Here is a 23,862-nt window from a genome sequence, read left to right on the forward strand (position 1 = left end):
GGTTGGGGATGAAACAAACCATGATTCCTAGTTCAGAAGATTGTTTCTTCTTGGTATGAGCTGAGAGCAGCAAAGCAGGCATGACTTCACATGTGCACAGAAACCAAGCCATGGCTGTGACAGAAATGGGGAATCTCTGCCTTGTGGGCCAAATTTGGCCCACTATGGGTCACAGCTTGGTCCACAACACCGTTTCTCCCAAACAACCCACCTAATACCGTATGTGACATCAGTTATGGAGCAGGTTGGAACATGTATGGATTGGCTGCCCAACAGAGTCTCAGTTGCGCAGCCTATCACAGTAAAGGTGTTCACACTGCTGGATCGGCTGCATGACAGAGTTCTCCTTGGAGAACTCAGCCATGAAGCCAATCCCTGCAGAAAACAGCTGTGCCAGCCCTCTGCTTGGTGCTTTGTTGAGCATAGGGTTGGCAAAGTCTCTTCTGCTGTGGTTTACAAGCACCCAACAGTCATTTAGCATAGCAAAAGGGACTGACCGGTGGGCAGGACAATGCACCTGTCATGTGATTGGTGGGTTTGTCCTCTTGCCCACCTGCCTAAGTTGGCCTGCAGGGGTGGGACCAGATAATGATATGATCCACCAGGCCCAAAAGATCCCACACCCCAGCTTATGGCTTACTGCAATGTGTGAACATAGGCATTGACTTGCTTCTCCAAATTCCTGCAAGCAGTGCAGAATTACTAGGTCTTGTGGTTGCCTTGTGCAGAGTATACCCTCAACACTCCATTGTAGCTTTGCATTCTGTAGGGAAAGCAGTAGCAGTGGGCAAGCTGTCTTTCAGGAACATCATCACTGATTTCCTTTTTGAGGATCCCCATGGTAGGTTTATGAGGAACCTGAAGGCTCCCTGCAGCATAGCTTTGAAATCTCTTTACGCCAAGCATCTATCCCCCAGCTCCCTGTTTTTGCACTCATGCATATTTTTACCCTGGGCTTCCATTCCAGTTGCATGAGAAATTTGACCGCCTGAAGAAGCTGCACCAGGACGAAAAGAAGAAAGTGGAGGACAAGAAGAAATCCCTGGATGATGAAGTCAACGCATTTAAGCAGAGGAAGACGGCGGCCGAATTACTCCAGTCTCAGGCTCAGCAGGCGGGAGGCTCGCAAACTCTGAAAAGGGACAAGGAGAGGAAGAAGTAAGTTGGTTTTCAGTTGGGTGGCATTTTGCCTCATCATTTTCTCCCACCACTGCCCTTGCCTTGGCTTTTGTAAGCCCTTTGCTCAGACCCTGGCCTGAGTACAGGCAAGGGTTTGGGACAGTATGGTGGGAGACTACAATGTTCTACCTCAAACAGTTGTCGCTGAAAGTGTTTCCCCTGCCCCACAAGTCTTTGGCCCACCTTGATTTCATGCTGGCAAAAGCTAGACAAGTGAAAGGCCTATCAGGAAAACCTATTCCTATAGCACAAGTCTAGGCCTGTGCTAGCATACAGGAATCGCCTGACAACAAGTTGTTTTTTTATATGCTGACCGCTGTACAGAGGCCACATTTTAATTATTCCATGGGGCAGCAGTGTCTACATCTTAATCAGCTCACCCCATCGGCAGGGATCCTAACCTTTTTGGCATATCGTTTATTTTCACTTTTGTATCAAATTGAACTGGTTGCCGCTCGTCATCACCAATGGCAGGCATATAGGGCTTTCATCACAGACATGGAGGGATAGAGCAACACTTCATCATCTAGCCTTCAACTTCAGTACTTTGGGCTTTGGTACGTTGCTCCATTCCAGTGCTTGAATCACAGGGACAAAGGTAGGGAGCCTTTAAAAAAGAGGAGGGGAACCTGTGCCCTCCAGATGTTGATGGATTACAGTACACATCATTCCTTTACCACTGGCCATGCTGACCAGGACTGATGGAAGTTAAGAGTCCAGCAACATCTGGAGGGCCACAGAGTTTCCAACCTTGCCTGGTAAAATCTATCCTCTTAGTCTTCTAAATGGTGCCAGAAGTTAAGAGGGATCATTCCTCCCCCCAATTTGAACATTTCTCGAGTTGTCATATCTTAAATTTGGAGCAGTTTACGCATGTAGATCATGAACAAGCCCTGCAAGTTGCTTTTATGTCAGGTTTTTTTCTTTGAAAAAAATACAGGGTGTAAAATCAAGATCTGATCACTACCACCCCACTTTCATTTTTTGTTTTTGGTGCACTCAGTTGCCTTCATCTTCCTTAGTTGCCATTTGTATGCTATTTTTACAGTTAACCCTGCCGTTTGCTGCATGGTGCATGAGGGCACGTTGTGCTGGTAAGCTTGACTAAATGAAATAGCCATTGCAGTGGGATCCGAATGGGCACTTTGTGCAAACAGACACAATGTATTCTGAACCAGCAGTTTGGCCTCTAGTTGATCCAGCAATCCCAGCATATACACACGCTCCAGTTATGTGAACTGCCCTCAGATCTTCTGATGAAGGGCAATATACAAATCTTAATAATAATAATAATAATAATAATAATAATGTGTCTGCCATTTTTTTCCAAGAAGCAAAGGGCTTTTTAATCCCCTTCTGTCCAGCATGAACCAGCCACAAAACCTGTCTTTTAAGTTCTTATATGTACTCCTGTTACTTACACATTTTTTTTGTCTTTGCTTGACTTCTTCATAGCCTAAGGTGCAGTGGTGTGGTGACGGTGGGGATTTCAACATGTCTCTTTTTCACATAGGAAAGGATTAATAAGCCTATTGCCCATATAACAATCCGTGGAACCAGCATTTCTTGCCTTTTCCCTCTTGCTCTACTTCAGAGTTGTGACCCCGTTAAAAAAACACAACTAGTTGCTGGGTAGAGGTCAACATTAGGGTCCCACAATAATTTACCCTCCTGCCAGCCAAGCTGCTAGCAAGGAAGCATGCACTCTTAACAGTGCTTGTGTTCAGTATGGCATCTTGTTTGAATCTAAGCTGCCTTCGTGCTGCTATTTGTTTTGTTTCCCCTGTCTGGCCTGGTATGTAATTTGAATGGGAATTATTCTGGGTTAAATGTGCTTTCTCCTGAACAATAAGCATAAAGAACAAAAGGGAGGGACGCAAGTGGTGAGATGGGAAAACAATGGTTTGGTCTTCAAGACTTGAAAAAATAAGCTCAAACAATAGGAGTGTTTTATATGGGGCCTGAGAACATATCTAGGGGCTGGAGAGTAGCAGGAGTAAACATTGTGTGTTCTTGTTAGCTCTGGATTGTTTTTGGCAGGCCACCATATGCAAGACTGTGGCGTGCTGGTCAGTGGCTCAAATAGGCCTTCTTCTTTCTTTCTTTTGTTCCTAAGACAATTTGCAAACATGCCCTATCTGAATGGGAGCATTTGTCCTTGCCAAGTGCAATAGCCAAAAATCCTGTTCAACGATTCACAAAACACTTTCCAGTATTGATTTGGCCTGAAAAGCCTTGCGTGGCTTCCTCATTTTTGCCAGAGCATAAACAATTTGCATCTAAGTGAACAACCCCGCTGCAATCGGCTGAAAACTCAAAGGCTGCATTCATGCTACTGTGTCTTCAAGCATGTTTAAGTAAAATTAAAAACCATATTAATGTGTGTGTTTTCCCCCTCCCTTCTGTAAATGAGGGACTGGGGTGGGCAGTGCACAGCCACAGGCTACATAAATGTGGGCACCCAGATTCTTTGGTATTGCATATATTTTGCTTGCATATTTGGAACCCCAGATTTAAACATCAGTTTTAAATATCTAGTCCACTTGACAATGTGATGTCAATATTTATGAGCTCAATGGCTCAGGAACCAGGCAGTTAAACACTGGCTCAAATTCATTCTTTTCTGTTGATCTCTGCCTGTTAATGAAGCTGTTTCTTTATTTCCAAAGACAATTATTTAACATACAAACAACCTTGTTTAGATTATTCATGTTCAGAACAGAAGTATCACAATTTATATAGCAATCATTGAAATTCACCATGTTGATGTAATAATGAGCAAATTGCATGTAATATCCATGCAAACAACCTCTATGTCTCATTTGTTTCCATTGTGGCCAAAGTACAGTATGTTGCCCACCCCTGTTACAACCATATATATTTTATTAACTTCCTTTTAATCCAGATAAACATTAATCCTTTTTCTTTTTTTTTTCATTTTCAGTTCAGGTTTCCTGTAGATCCTATTCTTTTGCTCCAGAAACGACCACCCCGCATTTTGAATTAACATGCAGTGCATTTCTGTACCCACCTGCCCATCTCCTCCCCACTGCACACACACCCCTTTTTGCTTTTGTTTTGCTTTTTTCCTAAACACAAAAAAGAGGCTGTTTTGGTGAAGAACTCTTTGGCAGTCACTTCTGTGGAGCTGATAAGAAAGGCTCTGAGTACTTTTCTGTCTTAGTCAGAAGCTTGCAGGACCGATGTCCTAAGACTTTCTTTGTCGGCATCTCATTAATGCATTGATGCGTGCTACTGCATGATAGGGCAGCATGTTCGCTTACTACTTGTTCTGCAATGCCTGAGCCCTGTTGCAGACTCTCTAAGGCAAAAAAAAAGTTGTGTGCAAAAGATTCCTTTTCCCACACCTCACCTTTTTAGCTGCAGAACTTGTCACAAAGGCCTGATGAAAAAAAGCCTCAGGGATGTGAGTCCCCATCTGCACTATACATTTTAATCAGTATCATATGACTTTAAACGGGTTGTCTGATGGGACCCAAAGAGTTCATCATCATCCTGGAAAAATGTGCCCCGCGGGGTGCTTCAAGGTTCTGTCCTTGGGCCTGTTGTTCACATCGAGAACTAGGCCAGGTAAATAGACTGATCCTATAACATGTTTACTAAGAAGTCCTGCTGAATTCAGTGGAACTCAGCTTCTTAGTAAGCATGGTTTGGATAGAATTATTTTATCTGAACAGAATTCCCACAGCTTTCTTTCTAGGGACGTGGGAGGCCCTTTATACGAAGTCAGACCATATCCTAAACCTGTTCACTGGCAACCCTTTCATTTCAATAAAGCTTGCTTCAAATCTGGTATTGCAGGACTATCCCCTTAAATCTGATTAAATTTAAGTATTTCACCTTAAACATCAACTATATTTTAGAAATGTGACTTCTTCTCATGCTTTATAATTAGTTTGGAAAATAGTAAATATTTTTCCTTCCCAAAAGTTGAAAAGAACCATATATTCAATTTTTTAAAAAATATCCTTCATTTTTACTAAAATTTATTGAAAGCTTTATTTTTATACTGGAAGGTTTTGTTTAGAAGTTTCACCCTTTGGGAAAAGGAAACCTGATTTGTTTTTTCAGAGCCTGCAGTTTTTTTACATGTATTTCACTTTAATTTGGTGGGGAGAGTTACATTTTTAAAGTGAGAGTTCAAAGGGTTCAGATAATGGTGAAATACTAAAATCTGTCTAGTTTAAAGAAATATAATATGAGCTAATGAAGCAGAAAAATATAGCATAAGAATACTGAGAAAAAAATTATGGTCTGGCTTAATATTCATTCCCCCCCCCCCAAAAAAAAAAATAAATCCTGGAAACCATAGAATAGAGGTATTTGGAGGGGAAAGCCATTTTGGATTAGATGGTATGCAACTGATGTAAGTTGATAGTGTAGATGTGACCTCATATGTGTCACCTTCAACACCAAGAAGAGCAGGTTGTCTTCCTTAAATACACAAGTGAGGAAGCTTTCATGGCAGCATTTCATCTCTGTTTTGGATTTGCAGCAACCCCAGCTGCCTGAGCACCTGTTTCTATTTGATGGCATCAGTTTCAGTTTCAGCAATGGAATCAGACTTCTTGTGAGGGAGGGCGAGGTCCTTTAGCAGTAAAATACACTTGTGTCCCTTAGCTTTCTCCCTTAGGAATACCCCCCCCACCTCAGGATGCAAAAGTTGGCTATCCCTGAGACAAACAGCTGAAAGAAGCTATAATCTGATTACAGTGTTTCTGTGTAGACTCCCCTTCTCCTGGAAACTTGCATGCACGACCCCATTATCCTTAATTGGATTTCTAGACAAACATGTACACTTAGAATCAGAGTATTAGTCTTGGATTACAAAGTACTTACTTAGAAGTGAAATCTTTGCACTGAAATCTTCAGGTCCCCTTAAATGTAACAAAATGTCTATCTTTGTGTTGCTTTGTTACAGTCTATATTTTTTATGGAAAACTTTTTTTAAAAGAATAAACTTCTTTCGTACAATAATTCTGGTTAATACTTTTTTTTCTTCTTCTTTTTTGTTCTTTTGCCCTTCTTTTACAGTAACCCATGGCTGTGTACTGAGTAATTTCCCTTGAGTACATGGGGCTGGAAATGGACCTTCACTTATTTAATACGCTTCCGTTCAGCCATGGTCTTCTCATGATGCTTCCACCAATGTGTTAATCTAGATGCATATTCTACATTAATCAGTATCTGATTTATTTTTATTTTATTTTTGACTGTATAATGGTGTGTGTTTGTATACCATGTAAAGTAACACTATAGAGTTTGAAGACGCTGTGGAATTTTTAGGATACCAACCTTGCTGATAAGCCCCCACCCCAAAGGTACTAGCCTATTAAAAACACATTTTTACTAGCATGTTGGAGGCTAGCTTCCATCCTCTGGCAGCTGGCTTGGCCTCTGTGCTGAGGGGAAAGTATTCTACCCTTCTTTGCCAGGCCATCTACTCATCTGATTGCAGTTTCTTATCACCTGTGGCTAGCAGGCTAGTGCTTAAATGCAAGGCTGTTCCAGCTCAGTAATACAGCAGTGATGGATTCCCTATGCACAATTGTCCTCTAACTTGCTTGTGCTCATAGTCATGTAGGGCAGGGATGGAGAACCTGGGCAGCCTCCAGATGTTGCTGGACTCCCATTCCCATCAGTCCAGCCGTAATGGCCAATGGTTAGGAATGATGGGAGTTGCAGTTCAACAACTTCTGGCAGACCACAGTTTTCACATCCCTAATGAAAAGAGAACTTGCAGGTAGGGACCACAAGGACTACCTACTCCCACTTGAACCCACCTGACTATTAAGATTATCTTCTGAAGCCCTTCTTTGGGCCGCACCATCAAAGGTTAGCCAAAGGATAGGGCCTTTCTGGTCAAGGCCATTGTTATGCCACACTATGCTTATTTAACTCATTACACCTCAGCTGGACCTTGTCCTGTTGTCAAGATGTTGCAAAAGCCCTGTTTATAAATGTCTGAATCCAGCAGGTGACCCCCTATGTTCTTAACAAAAGTCCTTAGGATGTAGTACCATCCAAATGTTTTTGACTCCAGCTTCCATCATCCCTGATCATTGGCTGTGCCAGCTGGAGCTGATGGGGGTTGCGGTCCAAAGCATCTGGAAGGCACAAGGTTGGCTACCCCCATATTAGTCAAGTGTGTTGCCAGACCCCGTGCCCAGCCTTACTGTGGGACTTGAGCCCCAATTCATGCATTTGCCAGGGGCCAGCTCTGAACTAATGTGGTAATTGGGTGGCACCAGAGCTCCTCAGGGACGCGGGTGGCGCTGTGGGTAAAAGCCTCAGCGCCTAGGGCTTGCAGATCGAAAGGTCGGCGGTTCCAATCCCTGCGGCGGGGTGCGATCCCGTTGTTCGGTCCCAGCGCCTGCCAACCTAGCAGTTCGAAAGCACTCTCGGGTGCAAGTAGATAAATAGGGACCGCTTACTAGCGGGAAGGTAAACGGCGTTTCCGTGTGCAGCTCTGGCTCGCCAGAGCAGCGATGTCATGCTGGCCACGTGACCTGGAAGTGTCTTCGGACAGCGCTGGCCCCCGGCCTCTTGAGTGAGATGGGCGCACAACCCTAGAGTCTGTCAAGACTGGCCCGTACGGGCAGGGGTACCTTTACCTTTACCTTAGAGCTCCTCCATTGCACCAATGGAGGAGAGTGTTCCATGCAAATTGGAGCCAGTTGTGCAGACAGCCCTTAGGCCAATACCCTTTTTCTGGGGAGAGAAGGGCATGCTAAAGGGCCTGCTAAATTATATATATATAATTTCCTTGAACCTTTCCATCTGGCAAACAAAATAGGAGTTCTTTGGTCTGTTGTTTTAATGACTTTTGATTTCTCCTAGCAAAAATACAGTGCTGGTTTTTGACTGGTGGGCTGTTTGTTTCAGGACAACATCACTAACTTTAGTTAAAGTTTGGAGTGGGAAGAACAGTTAAACATTGTTTATACAGTGGTACCTCGGGTTAAGTACTTAATTCGTTCCGGAGGTCCATTCTTAACCTGAAACTGTTCTCAAACAGAAGCAGCACTTTAGCTAATGGGGCCTCCCGCTGCCGCCACGCTGCCACTGTGCGATTTCGGTTCTCATCCTGAAGCAAAGTTCTTAACCCGAGGTAATATTTCTGGGTTAGCGGAGTCTGTAACCTGAAGTGTATGTAACCTGAAGCGTATGTAACCTGAGGTTCCACTGTATACAGTAATGGTATCGTCGTTATATGTGTCAATATTTTTGGGGACATTTAGCTGGTCCCACCACTTGGAAAAACAGGTAAGGTAGAACCTGATGTGGTTAGCTTATTGAGATGTGATCCTCAACTGCTGTGTACTCAGAGACACAAGTGTGTTGATCACACACAGCTATATATTATGGAGCAGGCACCTAGCAAGATCAGAAGTTCCACAAGATTTTGAACAATAAGCATTTTAGAGAAGTTCTGTATGGATGTGCAGATGACCTCTTAGAATATCAATTAATATTTGAAAGAGGTTCCTTTCTTCACTGGTCAATCACAGGAGTTGCAAAGTTACCATTATTACCCTTAAGCCAGTTGTTGAAATATGTTTGATATTCTTCAAATTTGTTAGGAGATTTAAATGCAACAGAAGGGTGCAACTCTTAACAAAAGACCCAGATTGTGACATGGTGAGGCCTCTTTATGGTGGTTCAGATGGATGGAAGGGTTGAAATCAAGAGAGCACTCTTAACGGCGTCAGTTGTTCCCCTGGTTAGGTTAAACAAAACAAAAAATGAACCTGAAGCTGCAAGTGGCTGTCTTGAGAAGTGATGCAACCCCCACAGTCAGGGTCGAAGGTAGGCCGACCCTGATCCATGGGTCACAACCAAGGTTAGGGAAGATTCCAGATATTTATTGTTGAACTTCAACTTCTATTTCTATTTTTACTATTTGCCATGCCTGTGCAGGCTGATAGTTGTAGTCCCACATAATCTTGAAAGCTACCGGTCCCTCTTCCCTGCTGTAGGAGGGTACTCTTTTGCTGCTCCACAAAAACAAGCAAGGGCTGTGTCCATTAATTTCTAATTACACATTGATCTCTTCTTCCAAAAAAGCTCAAAGCAACCTACTCATTTTACCCTCATGACAACCTTGTGAGGTAGGTCAGGCAACCGCAGAAGCCAGGTATCCTTTCAGAATGGAGATGTCATGGTGTGGGAGCGGTTTACAATTTCTTCCTCCATGAATCCATGTTCAAGTGCAGGGTGCCACTGACTGTGGCAGCAGGAGAAAGTGACTAAGAAACAGTGGAGCACTCTTGGCTTTATGCCGCTGCTTGTAGGCTTCACCTCAGAGGAATCTGGTTGGTGCATCTTGGGAAGAGAAAGTTGCATTAGGTGCCTTGAGCCAAGGGGACTGCTGTTGTGCCGTTTCTTAACCATCCTATAAATGTTTCCACTGCACTGAAAAGCAAACCCTCTCTTTCCATATATACTTTATTCTGCTCCCATGCATTTTGTTAAAAGTGTGTTTACAATCTAACTCTACTATAGGGTGTATCGTGCACTGTGTCCAAATATTTAACATGCTTGAAGTCTTCTGATGCATCAATGCTGCTCTGTCTGGGGCCCCAATGGTAGCACAAGCATTGATCCATTCATCTGTCGTCTTGCTCTCTCTCTCAATTTAATTGTGTGCGGGATCTGTTTTTTCTCTGCTTGTTCTTTGAATGCATCTTCCACCCCTTCTTGCATTTAATTGATGATCTGTGTTTTTTTCTCTCTCCCCCCCCCCCGCCTCTCTCTCTTGCTTTCTTTCTCTAGCTTTTTCTGATCTGTCTCCACCTGCTGCTCTATATCTGATGGAGAAGATTTCCACTTGAGGAAGAGTTTAGGAATTCCCATCCTGTTTGGGAGGGGGAGGAATGAATAAGTCTTTGGATACCTGGAAAGACTTGGTTTTGTTTTCCCGTTTTTTTCTGATGTGCATGGGGTGTGTTTAAAGCTGAGGTGTTTTGTGGTTTTCGCTGCAAGACAGGGAGAATATTGGAAAGGCAAACATCTGTGTATTAAAAGCTTTGAGGAGCAACCTAAAGGTGGCAGGCAAATTATTGATGTAGCCAAGTGACACTGAGACAGATTCTTTTTTTTTTTAAGCAAAGTATTTCCTTTCTATTTTGCCTCAATATAAATATGATGGGTGGTTTATAAGTATCTGTGAAAAAAAATGTGCTAATTCGTTGGTTTGCTTGGATTAAAAACTAAACAAAAACTTTAAAAATACAAGTTTTATGCAATGAACAGCAAACAGAGAAACACGCGACTTTGCTACCTCTTGAGGAATATTTAATTTTAACACTGAAGCAAAGGACAGTGCGGGAGGGGTTGGGGGGGAAGTATATTTTTCATTGGGGTCATAGATAACCTCTGCCATTTCGGAAAAAATAATAATCAGGTTGATTGAGTAATATTTCTCATTTAACTTTTTTTTTTTTAAATTAAAAAAAGGTCCACTAAAGTTTCCACAGACCCTAGTGGCTGAGGAAGGACTGTGAGCCAGAAAGCACACCATTTATACATTTTCACTACAAGGATAGCCTTAAGCAAACTACATATTCTTCCAGCCTCAGCTGTCCACCCTCCTCCAGTCTGAGAATAATCAAGCTTGCCCACCTTGCAGTCATGTTGTAAGGATTACCACGGTAAAATATGTGAAGTGTTTTCTGAACACTGGGGGAGGGGGAAGCATTTTAGTAAAGACTTAAGTATTATTAACCATGATTAATTTAATCCCCGTAGTTCAGCCCTTCCCAGACGTCTTCTGGGTTACAAACTGACTTTTCTATTGTCGATATCAAGGTTGTGGAGAAATTTGTCTGTAATTGGTCATCTGTTTCTTTAAAAGTTATCATGCAAGTCAAGTGTTAACTGCCCTTAATAATGCATTTTCCGAGCACTCTTGGAACTTTTCTGGAACGTTCACTGCATGGGGGGTCTGTTTCCCAATACCTTGTTCTCTTGTCTTTTCTCTCTATTTTTTGTTTTTGGTCTCTCTACAAACAAGAATTGTGATTTGACAGCTGCACTCAGTATCTATTTACATGACCCACACGAAAGAACCAGCACTGTTGAGCTTGATACCTTTCTAATGTTGTCAATTTTCAATAAAAAGTAACCCTCCCAAAAAAAAGAAACACTTTTTCCCTGGTAATTATTTCTGGAATCCATTGAATGAATTGTGTTCACTGAGCTTAATTGTATATCATTATGCTGTAGTTTTTGATGCAAACGTAGATTACATCACATGTGGGATCAGTCAACATTGTATTTGTATGTCAAATGTTATTGGGACTAAAACAGCAAAGACTTTGTTGTTTTAAAATACTTGCAAATGCATTATGGCTTGTTGTCAGAGTTGAGGAAGCTGTGGCCCTTCAGATGTTGCTGGATGAAGACTGTTCACATCCCTCACCATTGGCTATGCCAAGCAGGGACTCATCTCAGTTGCAGTCCAACAGCATCTGAAGGGTGTCCCAGGTACCCCTGCTATAATGTTTTGTAAATTCTAGTTCATTTCAGCAGATTTAGTCCATGAAATCATGTTCCATAATACAGTGGCACTTCGGTTTTCAAACGTAATCCATTCCAGAAGACCATTCGAGTTCTGAAACTTTCAAGAACCGAAATCTCAAAACAGAAGCCTCAAAATTGAAAACTCAGTACAGAAAACTCAATAGAGGAGCTGCGTGGCATGTTTGGCTTGTTTGAAAACTGAAGCTCTTACTTCCGGGTTTACGGTGTTTGAAATCCGAACTGTTCATCAACAGAGATGTTCAGAAACCGAGGTACTACTGTAAATTGGTTAGTTTTTTAAAGTGCTAAAAAACTCAATGGGTTGTTTGCTTCCCTGCTCCTCCACATGCAGCTGCTGGGTGACCTTGGGCTAGTCACACGTCTTTGAAGTCTCTCAGCCTTACTCACCTAACAGAGTGTTTGTTGTGGGGGAGCAAGGGAGCTTGTTAGCCGCTTTGAGACTCCTTAAGGGGAGTGAAAGGCAGGATATCAAGTCCAAACTCTTCTTCTTCTTTTCAGTGTCAGTCATATTTAGAGTAGACCTATTGAAATTAATGCAGAAGGGAATGCCTCTTCTAAGATAATTGTGACATATACATACAGCATCTTAAAAAGAAGCATGCTTGTCATCTTCAGAACTCCTGTTTTCAAAACTGCAAATACTTTTTATTGAGTGATCAGCTTCAAAGTCTAATTGTCTTGCAGTGCAATCCCTAAACATGCTAACTTAAGAGGGTATGATCTATTAAGTTCTGTAAGACTTATCATTTAGTAAACATGCCTAAGGTTGTAGTGCAAGATTTATTTAAGTTGAATGACATCATTATTCATCATAACAAACCATTTGACTTGCCTACAATTTATTCTGTAATTTTATACAGAAACTATACAACTGTTCCCCACCAACTCATTCACCTACCCACGCACTCAGAAGTATGGTTGACAGCAGTAATTAGGAATAACGTAAGCCCAAGGTGTCTTGGAGATAGTCTTCTTTGATCATGTGCCTTGTTATAATCTGAAATTCACCAAGAGCCACCTGTGATTAACACTATCTGTGTATCATGTTCCAATATCAAAGGTGTGAAGAGAGCTGTTCTCAGTGGTTGCCTCCCAGTTTTGGTACTCCCTCTACAAACCCACCACCACACTTCAAGACAGATCATATTTCAGAAGTGTAGCAAGTTCTGCCAATCTAGGATGGGGGCAGATCAGGGTTTAGTTGGGAAGGGAGGTTGATACTTCGGTGGAATTTGACAAAAGCAGGGGGCAGTATGATTTTGTTACCTATCTCAAGCTTTCAGCATTTCCTATAAATCTAAGTCAGTTTGATGGATTGCAGATTTGAAATAAACACACTGAATAGCATCATGGGACTTGAAACTGATGTAGAAATACCTTTATTAAAACTGTTGCAAGGTAGCATTTATCCATAACAAACAACACACCCCAACCCAGAGATTAAATAAACATACTGTACAAGCAAAGAGGGACGCGGGTGGCGCTGTGGGTTAAACCACAGAGCCTAGGACCTGCCGATCAGAAGGTCGGCGGTTTGAATCCCCACAACGGGGTGAGCTCCTGTTGCTCAGTCCCTGCTCCTGCCCACCTAGCAGTTTGAAAGCACGTCACAGTGCAAGTAGATAAATAGGTACCGCTCCGGCGGGAAGGTGAACGGTGTTTCCGTGCACTGCTCTGGTTCGCCAGAAGCGGCTTAGTCATGCTGGCCACATGGCCCGGAAGCTGTACGCTGGCTCCCTCGGCCAGTAAAGCGAGATGAGTGCCGCAACCCCAGAGTCGGTCCCTTTACCTTTACCTTTACCTTTACAAGCAAAGAACTTGCTGTCTGTGCTTACTGTGCTCATCTGTGTTTATGCTCCTCCCTCCTGCTAAAGAATTGCTGAAGCTAAGATTATTGAAAGCTTGTTTTGTGCTACTCCAGGGGTAAGAAACCTTGAAGCAGAGGATTCAAATTGGTGATTCTAACTCAACATTAGGAGGAACTTTCTGGTGTTAAGAGCTGTTCAACAGTGGAAGGAACTACATTGAATGGTAGTGGACTCCCCTTCACGGGAGGTTTTTAAATGGGTTGGAAAGCCATACACCAATGATTCTTTAACTCTGATTCTTGCATTGCAGGGGGTGGACTAGATGATCCTTGGAATCCCTCCCAACACTACAGTTGTGTGATTCTAGCTCAGAATAAAATCTGTGTCAACCATTGTCCTCATATGACTTGGGGGTAAACATATTCTTGATTCCAAATAGGCATAGGTTTTAGATAAGGACCATAAGATTAAACGCATTCACAGAACTTCCTCAACAGCAAACATCTGTTGCCTTAATAGAATTGTAGAGTTGGAAGGGGTCACGAGGGTCACCCAGTCCAACCCCTTATAATTCAGGAAACTCTCACCCAACGTGGGACTCGAACCCTTGACTCAAATAATGATTCCATCCTCCTCCCCTTGCCGGCCGAAGCGCTCTCGCTCGCTTGCCTGGGCTCTTTTCCTCCCCACCTCCAGATGGCGCTGTGGGAGAAGCGGAGCGCGCTCCTTGCGGCCCTTCCATGCCGCCCCCCTCTCACTCGCTCTCCCCTAGGCTCCCCCGCCTCCTCCGGAGATCTCGCGCGGCTCGAACGTTCCATCCCGCCCACGCGAGCAGCGTCTAACAAGCGGAAAAAAAGAGATGGAAAGCAGCGGGCGGGACTGGGGGGAGGAGCTAGGAAGAAGCGCTCGCGCATGCTCACGAGAAGGAAAGAAGACAGAAGAGGGTAAAGGGGAGCGCGCTTGAAAGGAGATAAGGAGCGGGGTCTCACGCACGTGTGAACGGACACGCTTGCTCTTCGCTCTCCTTTCCGGATCGGGGTTAGGCGGGATCGGTCCGTCGGGGAGCCCCGTCCTGAGTGCTGCCCCCCCTCCCGCTCGCCTCACACCGGCGCCGGTTGGCCTTGGTGTCCGGACAAGGCCAGCCCATGGCCGGCGGAGGGTGGACGTTGCCCGGCGGGGATTTCTTTTCGCCGCGGCCGCCTTCCTCTGCCCAGCCGGTGCCTCCTCAGCCGCCGCAGCCTCCTGCCGAGGGGTCAGCCGCTACTCCCCCCGAGGAGCCCGACCTGGAGCCTTGGCGCGAGAAGCAGGAGAGCGACCGGCACTGGGCGGTGCGAAGGCAGTTCCTTCTCCGCAACTTGCCGGACTACCCGGGAGACGTCTCCTTCCAGAAGCTCTTGGCGCTCTCCCACGCCTGGGCCAACCATGTCTTCATGGGGTGCAGGTAAGGCGCGGGGCGCTTCTCTGCTTCTTTTCCCCACTTCAGCGATCGATCGCGCGCGCAATGACACGTGTTGGGAGGGGGGGGTAAACTGATGTTGTGTACAGCCGTGGTGACACGTTGGGTGCGTATCGCAGTTAACGGAGGAGGAGGGGGAGAGTTGAGTTGTTAATAGAGGTCTGTTGAGCTGCTGGGATATGTCAGCCGGTAGAGCATGAGACTGTTCATCTCAGGGTTGTGGGTTCGAGCCCTTGTGCTGGACAAAAGATTCCTTATTTGCAAGGGGTTGGGCTAGACAACCCTCAGGATCCTTTCCAACTCTACAACTCTGTGATCCCACCCACCCACGCACGCCTGGCCTTGAGCATACTTTCACTGATTCAGCCGTTAAGCTGTTTCCGGTTGTTTTGCTTAGGGATTCAGCGCAACTATTATACCGGTCCATGCAGCTCCATACTGTCTTCTGTACTAACCAGCTGCGGCTGTCCAGGGTTTCAAGGAAAATAAACCTGGGAGATCTCCTGCCAACAAAGTAGCTGCTCTGCCACTGATTTGCAGCCCTTCCCTACAGTGGTTTTAGGTACAAAACACTGCCTTGTCCAGCGCCAGCCACTGGTGTGCCTAGTTCAGAAGTTCACAAGAGGAAGATTTTCTTCTAATTCACAAGAGCAGTGGGGAGTTTGTGCCTGCAACTTCCACCAGCTCCACTAAGCTCTGCCAGTGCTGTTGTTATTAACCAGGGATGATGGGAGGTGGACTCCAACAAGGTCTAAAGGGCCACTGGCTCCCCATCCCTAGGTATTATTAATTAATTAATGAATTAATTGTTAATAAATAGCTACACCGCTGCCCACTCCCCATCCTGTACAACCACTGGCAGTGGCTCTCAAGAATATCTGGCAGGGATCTCTCCCAGCCCTGTCTGGAGATGTCAAGAAATAAACCTGTGGCCCCCATGCCAAGCAGATGCATGCTCTACCACTCACCTTTGACCCTTCCCCTTTCTCTTCCCATTACTCTCTGTTCACAACTCATTTTCCTTTCCATGCAGTGATTATTAGTGTTTGGTATGTAATATTTTAGTTATGCTCTTTTAGCAATTAAATACTATGGACAGTTTGCAAACAGAAAACCAGTAGCAGTGCAATCAACAAGGGCATGCTGCACTAAAAGCACCCATTTAAAAACATCAACTGCACAGTAAATAAAATATTTTGGGAAAACAGCAGTAGAACTAACCATGAAAAGACTTATTGAATAAAAACTCTTTCACATTTGGTTCAAAAGGCAACAGAGAGGAAACTGGACAAATCTCTGCAGGAAGAATATTCCACAGTTTCTTTTTGCAAGGGCAATTTGCAAAGCCCCCTATTCGCCCTGTTCTCCGTATAAGGGTTCATCAGGGATAAGGAAGGGATAGTACAACAATAGGTGGTGGTGCTAGCCTGCTCTCCATCTCCCCAGTCCTCATGGGAGTACCTCTTTGACATCTATCTGATTGCCATTATAGAGCAGCAGCAGAGGCTGAGAGCAGTGCCAGTGGAAGGCAGAATATTAATATTTCTGTTTGGCTTCTTTATTGAATCACAATACAATTGCAAGTTCCCAACACTCTTGAGACTGTACAGGTCTTCTTCAAAGGAACATTGCTTATTGGCTTGGCATCACTGTCATGGGTCAAAACCAGTCCTTGACAAATCTATTTCATAAGCAATATTTCTGCAAATATTTTAAGGCCTTGTATATTTGTGGGGTTCTTTGCGGGTGGCGCTGTGGGTTAAAGCCTCAGCGCCTAGGGCTTGCCGATCAAAAGGTCGGCGGTTCGAATCCCCGCGGCGGGGTGCGCTCCCGTTGTTCGGTCCCAGTGCCTGCCAACCTAGCAGTTCGAAAGCACTCTTGGGTGCAAGTAGATAAATAGGGACCGCTTACTAGCGGGAAGGTAAACGGCGTTTCCGTGTGCGGCTCTGGTTCGCCAGAGCAGCGATGTCATGCTGGCCACGTGACCCGGAAGTGTCTTCGGACAGCGCTGGCCCCCGGCCTCTTTGAGTGAGATGGGCGCACAACCCTAGAGTCTGTCAAGACTGGCCCGTACGGGCAGGGGTACCTTTACCTTTACTTAACAGTCTGCCATGTTCACTGTTGTAGCCTGTTTGGGTCTGCTCTGGGTTTGCTCTGGTAGGCAGCCCTCATTTCCTTAATTTTACTTCATTTTGAGCCAAATACAGTACTTTTATTTCCTCCCAGAATAACTACCATCCATTCTTCTCCCCCCCCCCCAACAAGAAAGTTACAGGCAGATCAGAGGGCATGGAAGCCCTGTCTTTCTTTTACCACTGGGACCACACTTGCACCATACATTGTGTCACTTTAAACAGCCATGGTTTCCCTCAAAGAATCCTGGGAACTGTAGTTTATTCAGGGTTCTGAGAGTTGACAGGAGGCCCCATTTCCCTCTGAGAGCCAAAGTTTACATAGTTCTATGGGAAGAGGGATTGTTTGTAGCTCTCAAAGGGAAATAGGATTCTCCTAACATCTCTCAGCCCCCTTAACAAATTACAATTCCCAGGATGCTTTGGGGAAGCCATGATTGTCTAAAGTGGTACAGTAGTGCTTTAAATGTATGGTGTGGCCTTTGCCATTATGACATAGCACTCACTGAAAACAGACCTTCAAGTATTCAGTGCAGTATTCCTTGTTTTGGCTACCAGCCTTTAAAAAAGTGCTGGTGGGGAAGAGGTTGCATATGCTAAGAATCAAGCTGTCCTTGACCAGTGACTGCCTTACTCCATTCACTTAACTGGGTCAGAAATCAACAAGGTTTAGGAACATAGGAAAGAGTCTTGTACCAGGCCAGACTATTAGTCCTTCTAATTCGGCGTTGTCTGTTCTGTCACAACAGTTGCCCTCACAATGTCTGGGTTCTTTTCTTATATCCTGCTGCTAGAAATGCCATGTGTCTCTCCATAGCATCCCTTGTGCCAAAGATCAACTCCAGAATATTCCTTTATCTTGTCCATTGTTTACATTTGAACTGGAGATAGTTGCCAGTTAGATATCATGATGGAAAGTTTTGCATCCACAGTTTTCTTTAGTATAGCTGTGAGTTTCCAGATAGTTTTCCTTTTGCCAAAAGCAGCTTACCCCAATCTGTGGCCCCCCCAGATGTTACTGGACTCCCAACTCTCAAGAGCCCCAGCCAGGATACAACTTGGCGGGATGATGGAGCTAGTGTCCAACAATATATGGAGGGAGCCACATGGACTATTCCAATCATAAACAGTACTGAGTTACCTGGATCTGTGGCCTGACTCTGAATAAAACAGCTTCCTGTGTTCCTGTATCTTGTATTATGTTTCGCTGGGCAAAGGTGTGAAAAGGTGTTGTAACCACACATCTCTTGGTCCAACAGGACACCCACTTAGGTAGTCCTCTGGTGGGCAGAGGTAGGATTAGAGCTGCAAGGTGGGTTTTTGTAATGGCAATCTATAACTTGAAGCTTCCTTTGCTTAAATGCAGGTATAGCCCTGAAGTTATGGAGAAAGTCCTCCATATGGCCGAAGGGATTGACATTGGCGAGATGCCGTCATTTGAATTGGTGCCTGATGCCAAGGCAACTAAAAGGCCGCGCTCCCTGCCGGACTATTCTCCATCTCGCAGTGAGTGTCTCTATTTCCCTCCATTCCATTCACAGCAGAATTGGCTCTTTAATGACGATAAATGAATCAGCAATGTCAGGCATGAAAAAACCAAGGGCTGTATCTAATATTCTTTGTCCACTAGCCCAAGGCCTCATGCACTAGTGGACGAGTGAGTTTTAAATGTTGTGCAGCTGAGAAATCCAGCGCTGCAACAGTTGCATCAGCACAGTGGTCTTCAGCCAATCTAGACCTGAGACCCACCACTAAATCCCAACCAGCAACATGGGACCCACATTCAGATTTTCGCTTTTGATTTATACTTAATTGTGCTAACATCTCAGCACACGCCACACACTATTTTTTAAAAAAGCATGTGAGCCAATATTTAATATATCGTCGTTCAAATTTTGTACGCTTTTAGTAGATGTGCCCTCTTTTATATTTTATTTTTACTCCGTGGTTAACACTGAGCAAGAGGGCAAGTCATCATCACCATTATGTTTGTGTTATATTCCCCTCCAAAAGGCTTTCTGTCACTTTTTTTAGCTTTCCATAACTTTTCTCTGTCAACTGCTGGTGCCTTTTTCTCTGCCTACCTTGCACTTTTGGACTCACATCACCTATCTTGCCTCTGTTGTTCTCCTCTACACCTCCCTCCCTCTCTTTGCCTCCTCCTTGCACGCTCTCAGTCCTTTATCTCTTGTCATTTACTTTTGTCTTACCTTCTTTCTCAATGTTTTCTATCACTAGGTCTCTGCCTGTTTCCTCTTTCTCTCAGCTCATGCCTTCTTCCACATTTTCTTTACCTTCTCAAAAATTTATTTCCTTTCTCTCTCACCTTCTTTTGCTTCCTTTTTATCTGCTGGTATTACCTTTCTATGTCTACTTCACTTTTCGTTTTTTAACTCTGCTCACTTCATTTAACCTCCTCTGCCCCTTTAATTCACCTCTCTGTAACTCTTCCCCCTCCTACTGTCAACAGCAAAACAGGATTTCTGTGGAAGGTTCATCACTGTCAGAACCTAATATAGGCAACAGCAGTTCTTTGTTGCCCCATTGTTGGATTTTTAAATTGATCCTCATACACCTCCACACTGCAACATATAGTTGTAGTTCCCAAACCAAAAGTGCTTCCTCTTTCAAATTGCAAAGTCTTGCCACTTTACAATTCCCCCCCCCCAAAAGAAACTAAATAAAACTGACTGACATGGAATATTGAAGTTGCAGTCCTATGTATGCTTAATTGAGAATAAGTTCCATTAAATAAGTGGATCTTCCGAGGACTGTATGCGTTTTCAGCCATAGCTTTAATCACACAGCTATGGAATATAATATTTTGAAAATCTGCCTTCTACTTCTGCCCCCCTCCCCCCGCCCAAAGTTACAATTTCTCATGCCTGCAGAGAAAAGATATATTTCACCCATGTTTCATTTTGCATTTTAAAAATCCTCTTTTAACTTCTTACATTGCATAGGTCTTGAACCTCCAAGGAAGCAGAATCCCAAATACCATGTCAGGCCTCGTTTTGAACCTATACACTTTGTAGCCAGCAATACTCCAGATGAAGGAAAAAAGCCTGCTTCAGAAAATGAAGCAGAGGAGGCCAGTGAGAACATAACCCAGCAAATCCAAAACTACGCTGATCGGGTTTTCAGCAGCTTCAGTACCCAGGATGAGGAGACACAGTTTTCCAGAACAGTAGGTTTAGGTTATGGAAGTACCCAGGGAAACCAGATGGAAGCTGAAGTGGTTTCCAAAAACGAAGACTCTTCTGCCAGTGGTGTTGCAGCAGATTTGTGGGGGCCTTCTCTTCTCCAGGCTGCCTCTGAAACATTTCCCAAATCGGTTATAGTAGCCAAGCAGTATTTCATCAACAAACTTGCAGTGGCCGTCCGCAATAATCTTGCTAGCCCTGAAGCTAGTTGCGAGCCAGAGAAAATTAACTACACTTTTCTGTTGACACGATCCATACAGGCTTGCAGGACAAACCCTGAGTATATTTATTCCCACTTGAAATATTTTCCCCCTGAGGATCTTCCCGATAACAAGAAGCTCCTAAAAGATGGTTTTGCTTGTGAGGTGAGGTGTCAGGAAATATATTTGGCCACAGGTTATGCCGGCAGCAAAAATGGATCGAGGGACCGAGCGACGGAACTGGCAATGATTCTGTTGCAAAAGCCTGTGGAGGTTAAGGTCGCCCAGCGAAAGTACAAGAACACCACCCTGGAGGATTTAGTGCTGTGTCAGAAGGGCAAATCTCCTCCTGAATTCCCTCCAGTGCTCAAGCATTCGGATGACACTGTCACTTCCACGAAAGAATGGTCACCTGGACAGCTGACCTTTAACCCCCGGCAGGGCTCCAGTTCAGCTAAACATTGGACTAACTTTGTCCTCACAGAAAACGCCAGTGATGCCATTGGGATTTTGAACAATTCAGCCTCCTTTAACAAAATGTCAATTGAATACAAATATGCCATGATGCCAAATAGATTGTGGCGCTGCTGTGTCTATTTGCAGGACCACTTTTTAGCCGAAGGGTATGGCACGAAAAAAACAAGCAAGCATGCTGCAGCAGACGAAGCGCTGAAAGTTCTCCAGAAGACCCAGTCCAGTACTGGGCCCACCAAAGCAGTCCAGGTTCGCAAATTCAGCGGGGCCACTCGTATTCCCCCCAAGAAGAAGAGTCTGAATGAACTTGTTGTGTATGAGAACTCCATGAACCCTGTGTGCACCCTGAACGACACTGCTCAGTTCAACAAGATGACAGTGGAGTACATCTTTGAAAGGGTGATGGGGATCCGGTGGAAGTGCAAGGTGATGCTGGAAAAGGAATTAATTGCTGAAGCAATTGGGGTCAAGAAGAGTGTCAAGCACATGGCGGCAGAAGAGGCTGTCAGAGTCCTGAAAAGAACCCAACCAACAGTCATCAACAACCTGAAAAAAGGCACCGTTGAAGACGTCATCTCAAGGAACGAGATCTGCGGGCGTTCAGCAGAAGAAGCATCGAAGCAGCAGATCAAGGAAGACAACATTGGGAATCAGATTCTAAGGAAAATGGGCTGGACAGGCGGTGGCTTGGGGAAAAGTGGGGAAGGGATCCGAGAACCGATTGCCGTGAAGGAACAGTTCAAAAGGGAAGGGCTTGGGATGGACAATGAAAGGGGGTCAAAAATTGCAAAGAAAGATGTTGAACAGATCATCCAGAATTATGCCTTCTCAGACAGCAAAGTTGATCTGACGTTCTCAACAGAACTGACCAACGATGAGCGCAAACAGATTCATCAGATAGCCCAACAATACGGGCTTAAGAGTAAATCCCACGGACAGGGCCGTGATAGATTCTTAGTGGTTAGCCGAAAGAGGCGTAAAGAAGACTTGTTACACCAGCTAAAGCAAGATGGTCAGGTTGGCCATTATGAACTCATTATGCCACACGATAAATAAGGCTTGAGGGCCATCCATTTCTTCTGGGGATGTTCAGACTGAGGCTGAATTCTCCATTAAACCGAGCGAAAGTTGCACATGGATGTGGGAATGATTGAAACCTGTTTTACTTGTTCATTAATTTTCTAAAACTTTCTTAGGGAAAAAAATAAGAGCTTTATATAAGCAGTTTAACTGTTTTATGAAATCTCTTGGAAAAGGCTTGTTTCCTTCACATTTTCCTAGTTTTGTAATAGCAGGAACACTTTGTGTGACAGGGAAAGTTTGCACACCACTTTAAAGCAAAAGGGTAGGATGATTTCCTTCTCTATTTTTTAACTTAAAAAAAAATTAAAAAATACAAAAATAAAGAAGGTGGCAATATGTAGAAAACTATGTAAAGTTGGTATTAATAATAAATAGATTTTTATTTCTGGACATGCAAAGAATTGCATGTTTTGTATTTAAAATGTTGGATTTTATTGTGGGATGGATGGGAACTTGCTTTTCAGTTTATTCAAAATGCAGCATCATTACAGTAATTAGTGATTTGGTTTACCCAAGACTGCCTTCTTCATTTGTACCCTAAAAGCCAAGGATGAGGAAGCTGTGGCTCTCCAGATGCTGCAGAATTACAACTACCGCAATCCCTGGCCATTGGTAATGCTGGCTGGGGCTGAGGGGAATTAGGAGCCGGTCACCATCTGGAGGTCCACAGGTTCTCCATCCCTGATATAAACCCAGAATGGGAGATAGTCAGAAAAGCCCGAGTCTCAGATTTTTATTTAAAATCTATATAAGCCAAAGTTCATAAGTGGGTGGGAGTTGTTTTAATTTTGTGTTGTTTTAATTTTAGTAGGAGCACTATGGCAATAAAACTCCCACTGAAATCAGTGGGCCTTAAGTGTGTTCAACTGTGGCAAGTTGCATACGGTTTCTAAGATAGCTTTCAGAGTTTGAGGCAATGCCTTCTGCTTCCTCTTGGGGAAGACGCCTGAGGAGCATGTCACAGCTCTGTATGTGTGGGATTATATAAACACACACAAGCTTGTTCTAATTTTTGTTATTTCATAGAGCAGGGGATAGGGAACCCAGATGTTGTTAGACTTCAATTCCCAAGAGTCCTTGGGCGATGAGAATTGTTGCCTTGCAAAATCTGGTTCAAGGCCACAGGTTCCCCACCTCCGTCATAAGAGCCAGAATCTGTAATTCTTTGACATAAAATTGATTTATTGTGCATGCTGCAGAACATACAAGGCTCTGGGTTTTGCCTCAAGTGGCCATGCTTTTGCTTTCCAAATCTGATGATGTTAGTGAATAAATTAAAGCGTTTTCTATCACCTTAACAGAAAGATGAACTCTGGTGTAGTGGATTTCTCCTACAACTATTGTTCAGTGAAGTATTTTTTAAAAAATAAACACTCTTGGGTCAGGTCCACTTGTTTCTATGTGTGCTGCTTCCACTTCCTTCCAATGCATTTTTCGTGTACATGTGCTTGTATAAAATATGGAGAGGAAACAAGTAAAAGGTTCTCTCTGTAGGGCGTTTGATTAGTGTGTGCGTGATTCTCTTCCCCTTTTTTCTTACTCGAAAACTAAGCTTTTTTGAAGGCATACCTCCCTTCCAGTTCCAGGGGCCTTTAAAGAAAATGCAGCCTTGTTAAGGATGCAAAAATCAACCACCTTTTCAATCTACTTGTCTTTCTGGGAACCGTCATCCATAGCTAGAAACAATAAGTAGAGGATGCCATGAGTAAATCTGGTTGATTTACTAAGCCTGTGTAACTTTGTTTTGTGCATAAAAACAAG

At 44.0% G+C, this 23,862-nt stretch overlaps 2 protein-coding genes and 2 long non-coding RNA genes across 15 annotated transcripts in view; 3 read left to right on the forward strand and 1 right to left on the reverse strand.

The window, feature by feature from the left end:
• The window catches only part of SEPTIN6 (septin 6), a 54,863-nt gene extending 43,518 nt beyond the window's left edge, over positions 1-11,345 (forward strand). For 3 of the 11 annotated variants that reach the window (XM_083422345.1, XM_083422340.1, XM_083422339.1), the window contains exons 9-10: positions 968-1,158; positions 4,124-6,177. In XM_083422345.1, the coding sequence (XP_083278471.1) occupies positions 968-1,158; positions 4,124-4,139 (207 nt within the window). In that variant the 3' untranslated portion in view covers positions 4,140-6,177. Of the gene's footprint in view, positions 1-967; positions 1,159-1,653; positions 1,737-2,227; positions 2,274-4,123; positions 6,178-6,234; positions 7,062-9,975 lie in introns of those variants that run through there. The other 8 variants (XM_083422344.1, XM_083422343.1, XM_083422342.1 and 5 more) reach the window with 6 other exon arrangements.
• Positions 1-23,862, reverse strand: part of LOC310669002 — a 226,458-nt gene that overhangs the window by 66,476 nt on the left and 136,120 nt on the right. The window lies entirely within an intron of this gene.
• On the forward strand, positions 7,924-9,428 carry LOC310668995. Its single transcript, XR_014506952.1, has 2 exons — positions 7,924-8,151; positions 8,396-9,428. It is a non-coding gene; the product is annotated as an uncharacterized lncRNA (long non-coding RNA).
• On the forward strand, positions 14,384-23,489 carry NKRF (NFKB repressing factor). 2 transcript variants are annotated; one of them, XM_083422312.1, is made up of 3 exons: positions 14,384-14,994; positions 18,508-18,647; positions 20,105-23,489. In XM_083422312.1, exons 1-3 carry the CDS (start codon positions 14,699-14,701, stop codon positions 22,072-22,074), a joined length of 2,406 nt encoding a protein of 801 aa, XP_083278438.1. In that variant the 5' UTR covers positions 14,384-14,698; the 3' UTR covers positions 22,075-23,489. The 2 variants fall into 2 exon arrangements, with proteins under 2 accessions (XP_083278438.1, XP_083278439.1); XM_083422313.1 differs by lacking the exon at positions 14,384-14,994 and adding an exon at positions 17,663-17,792.

The sequence above is a fragment of the Podarcis tiliguerta genome (assembly GCF_965153285.1).
Source record: "Podarcis tiliguerta genome assembly, chromosome: Z".
Classification (NCBI taxonomy): Eukaryota; Metazoa; Chordata; class Lepidosauria; order Squamata; family Lacertidae; genus Podarcis; species Podarcis tiliguerta.

Bases quoted from the DNA above. Each gene is read 5' to 3' on its own strand.
- NKRF (XM_083422312.1), top strand. From the start codon at position 14,699: ATGGCCGGCGGAGGGTGGACGTTGCCCGGCGGGGATTTCTTTTCGCCG. The intron at 14,995-18,507 runs GTAAGGCGCGGG...GCTTAAATGCAG, and splicing joins CATGTCTTCATGGGGTGCAG to GTATAGCCCTGAAGTTATGG. The intron at 18,648-20,104 runs GTGAGTGTCTCT...TACATTGCATAG, and splicing joins GGACTATTCTCCATCTCGCA to GTCTTGAACCTCCAAGGAAG.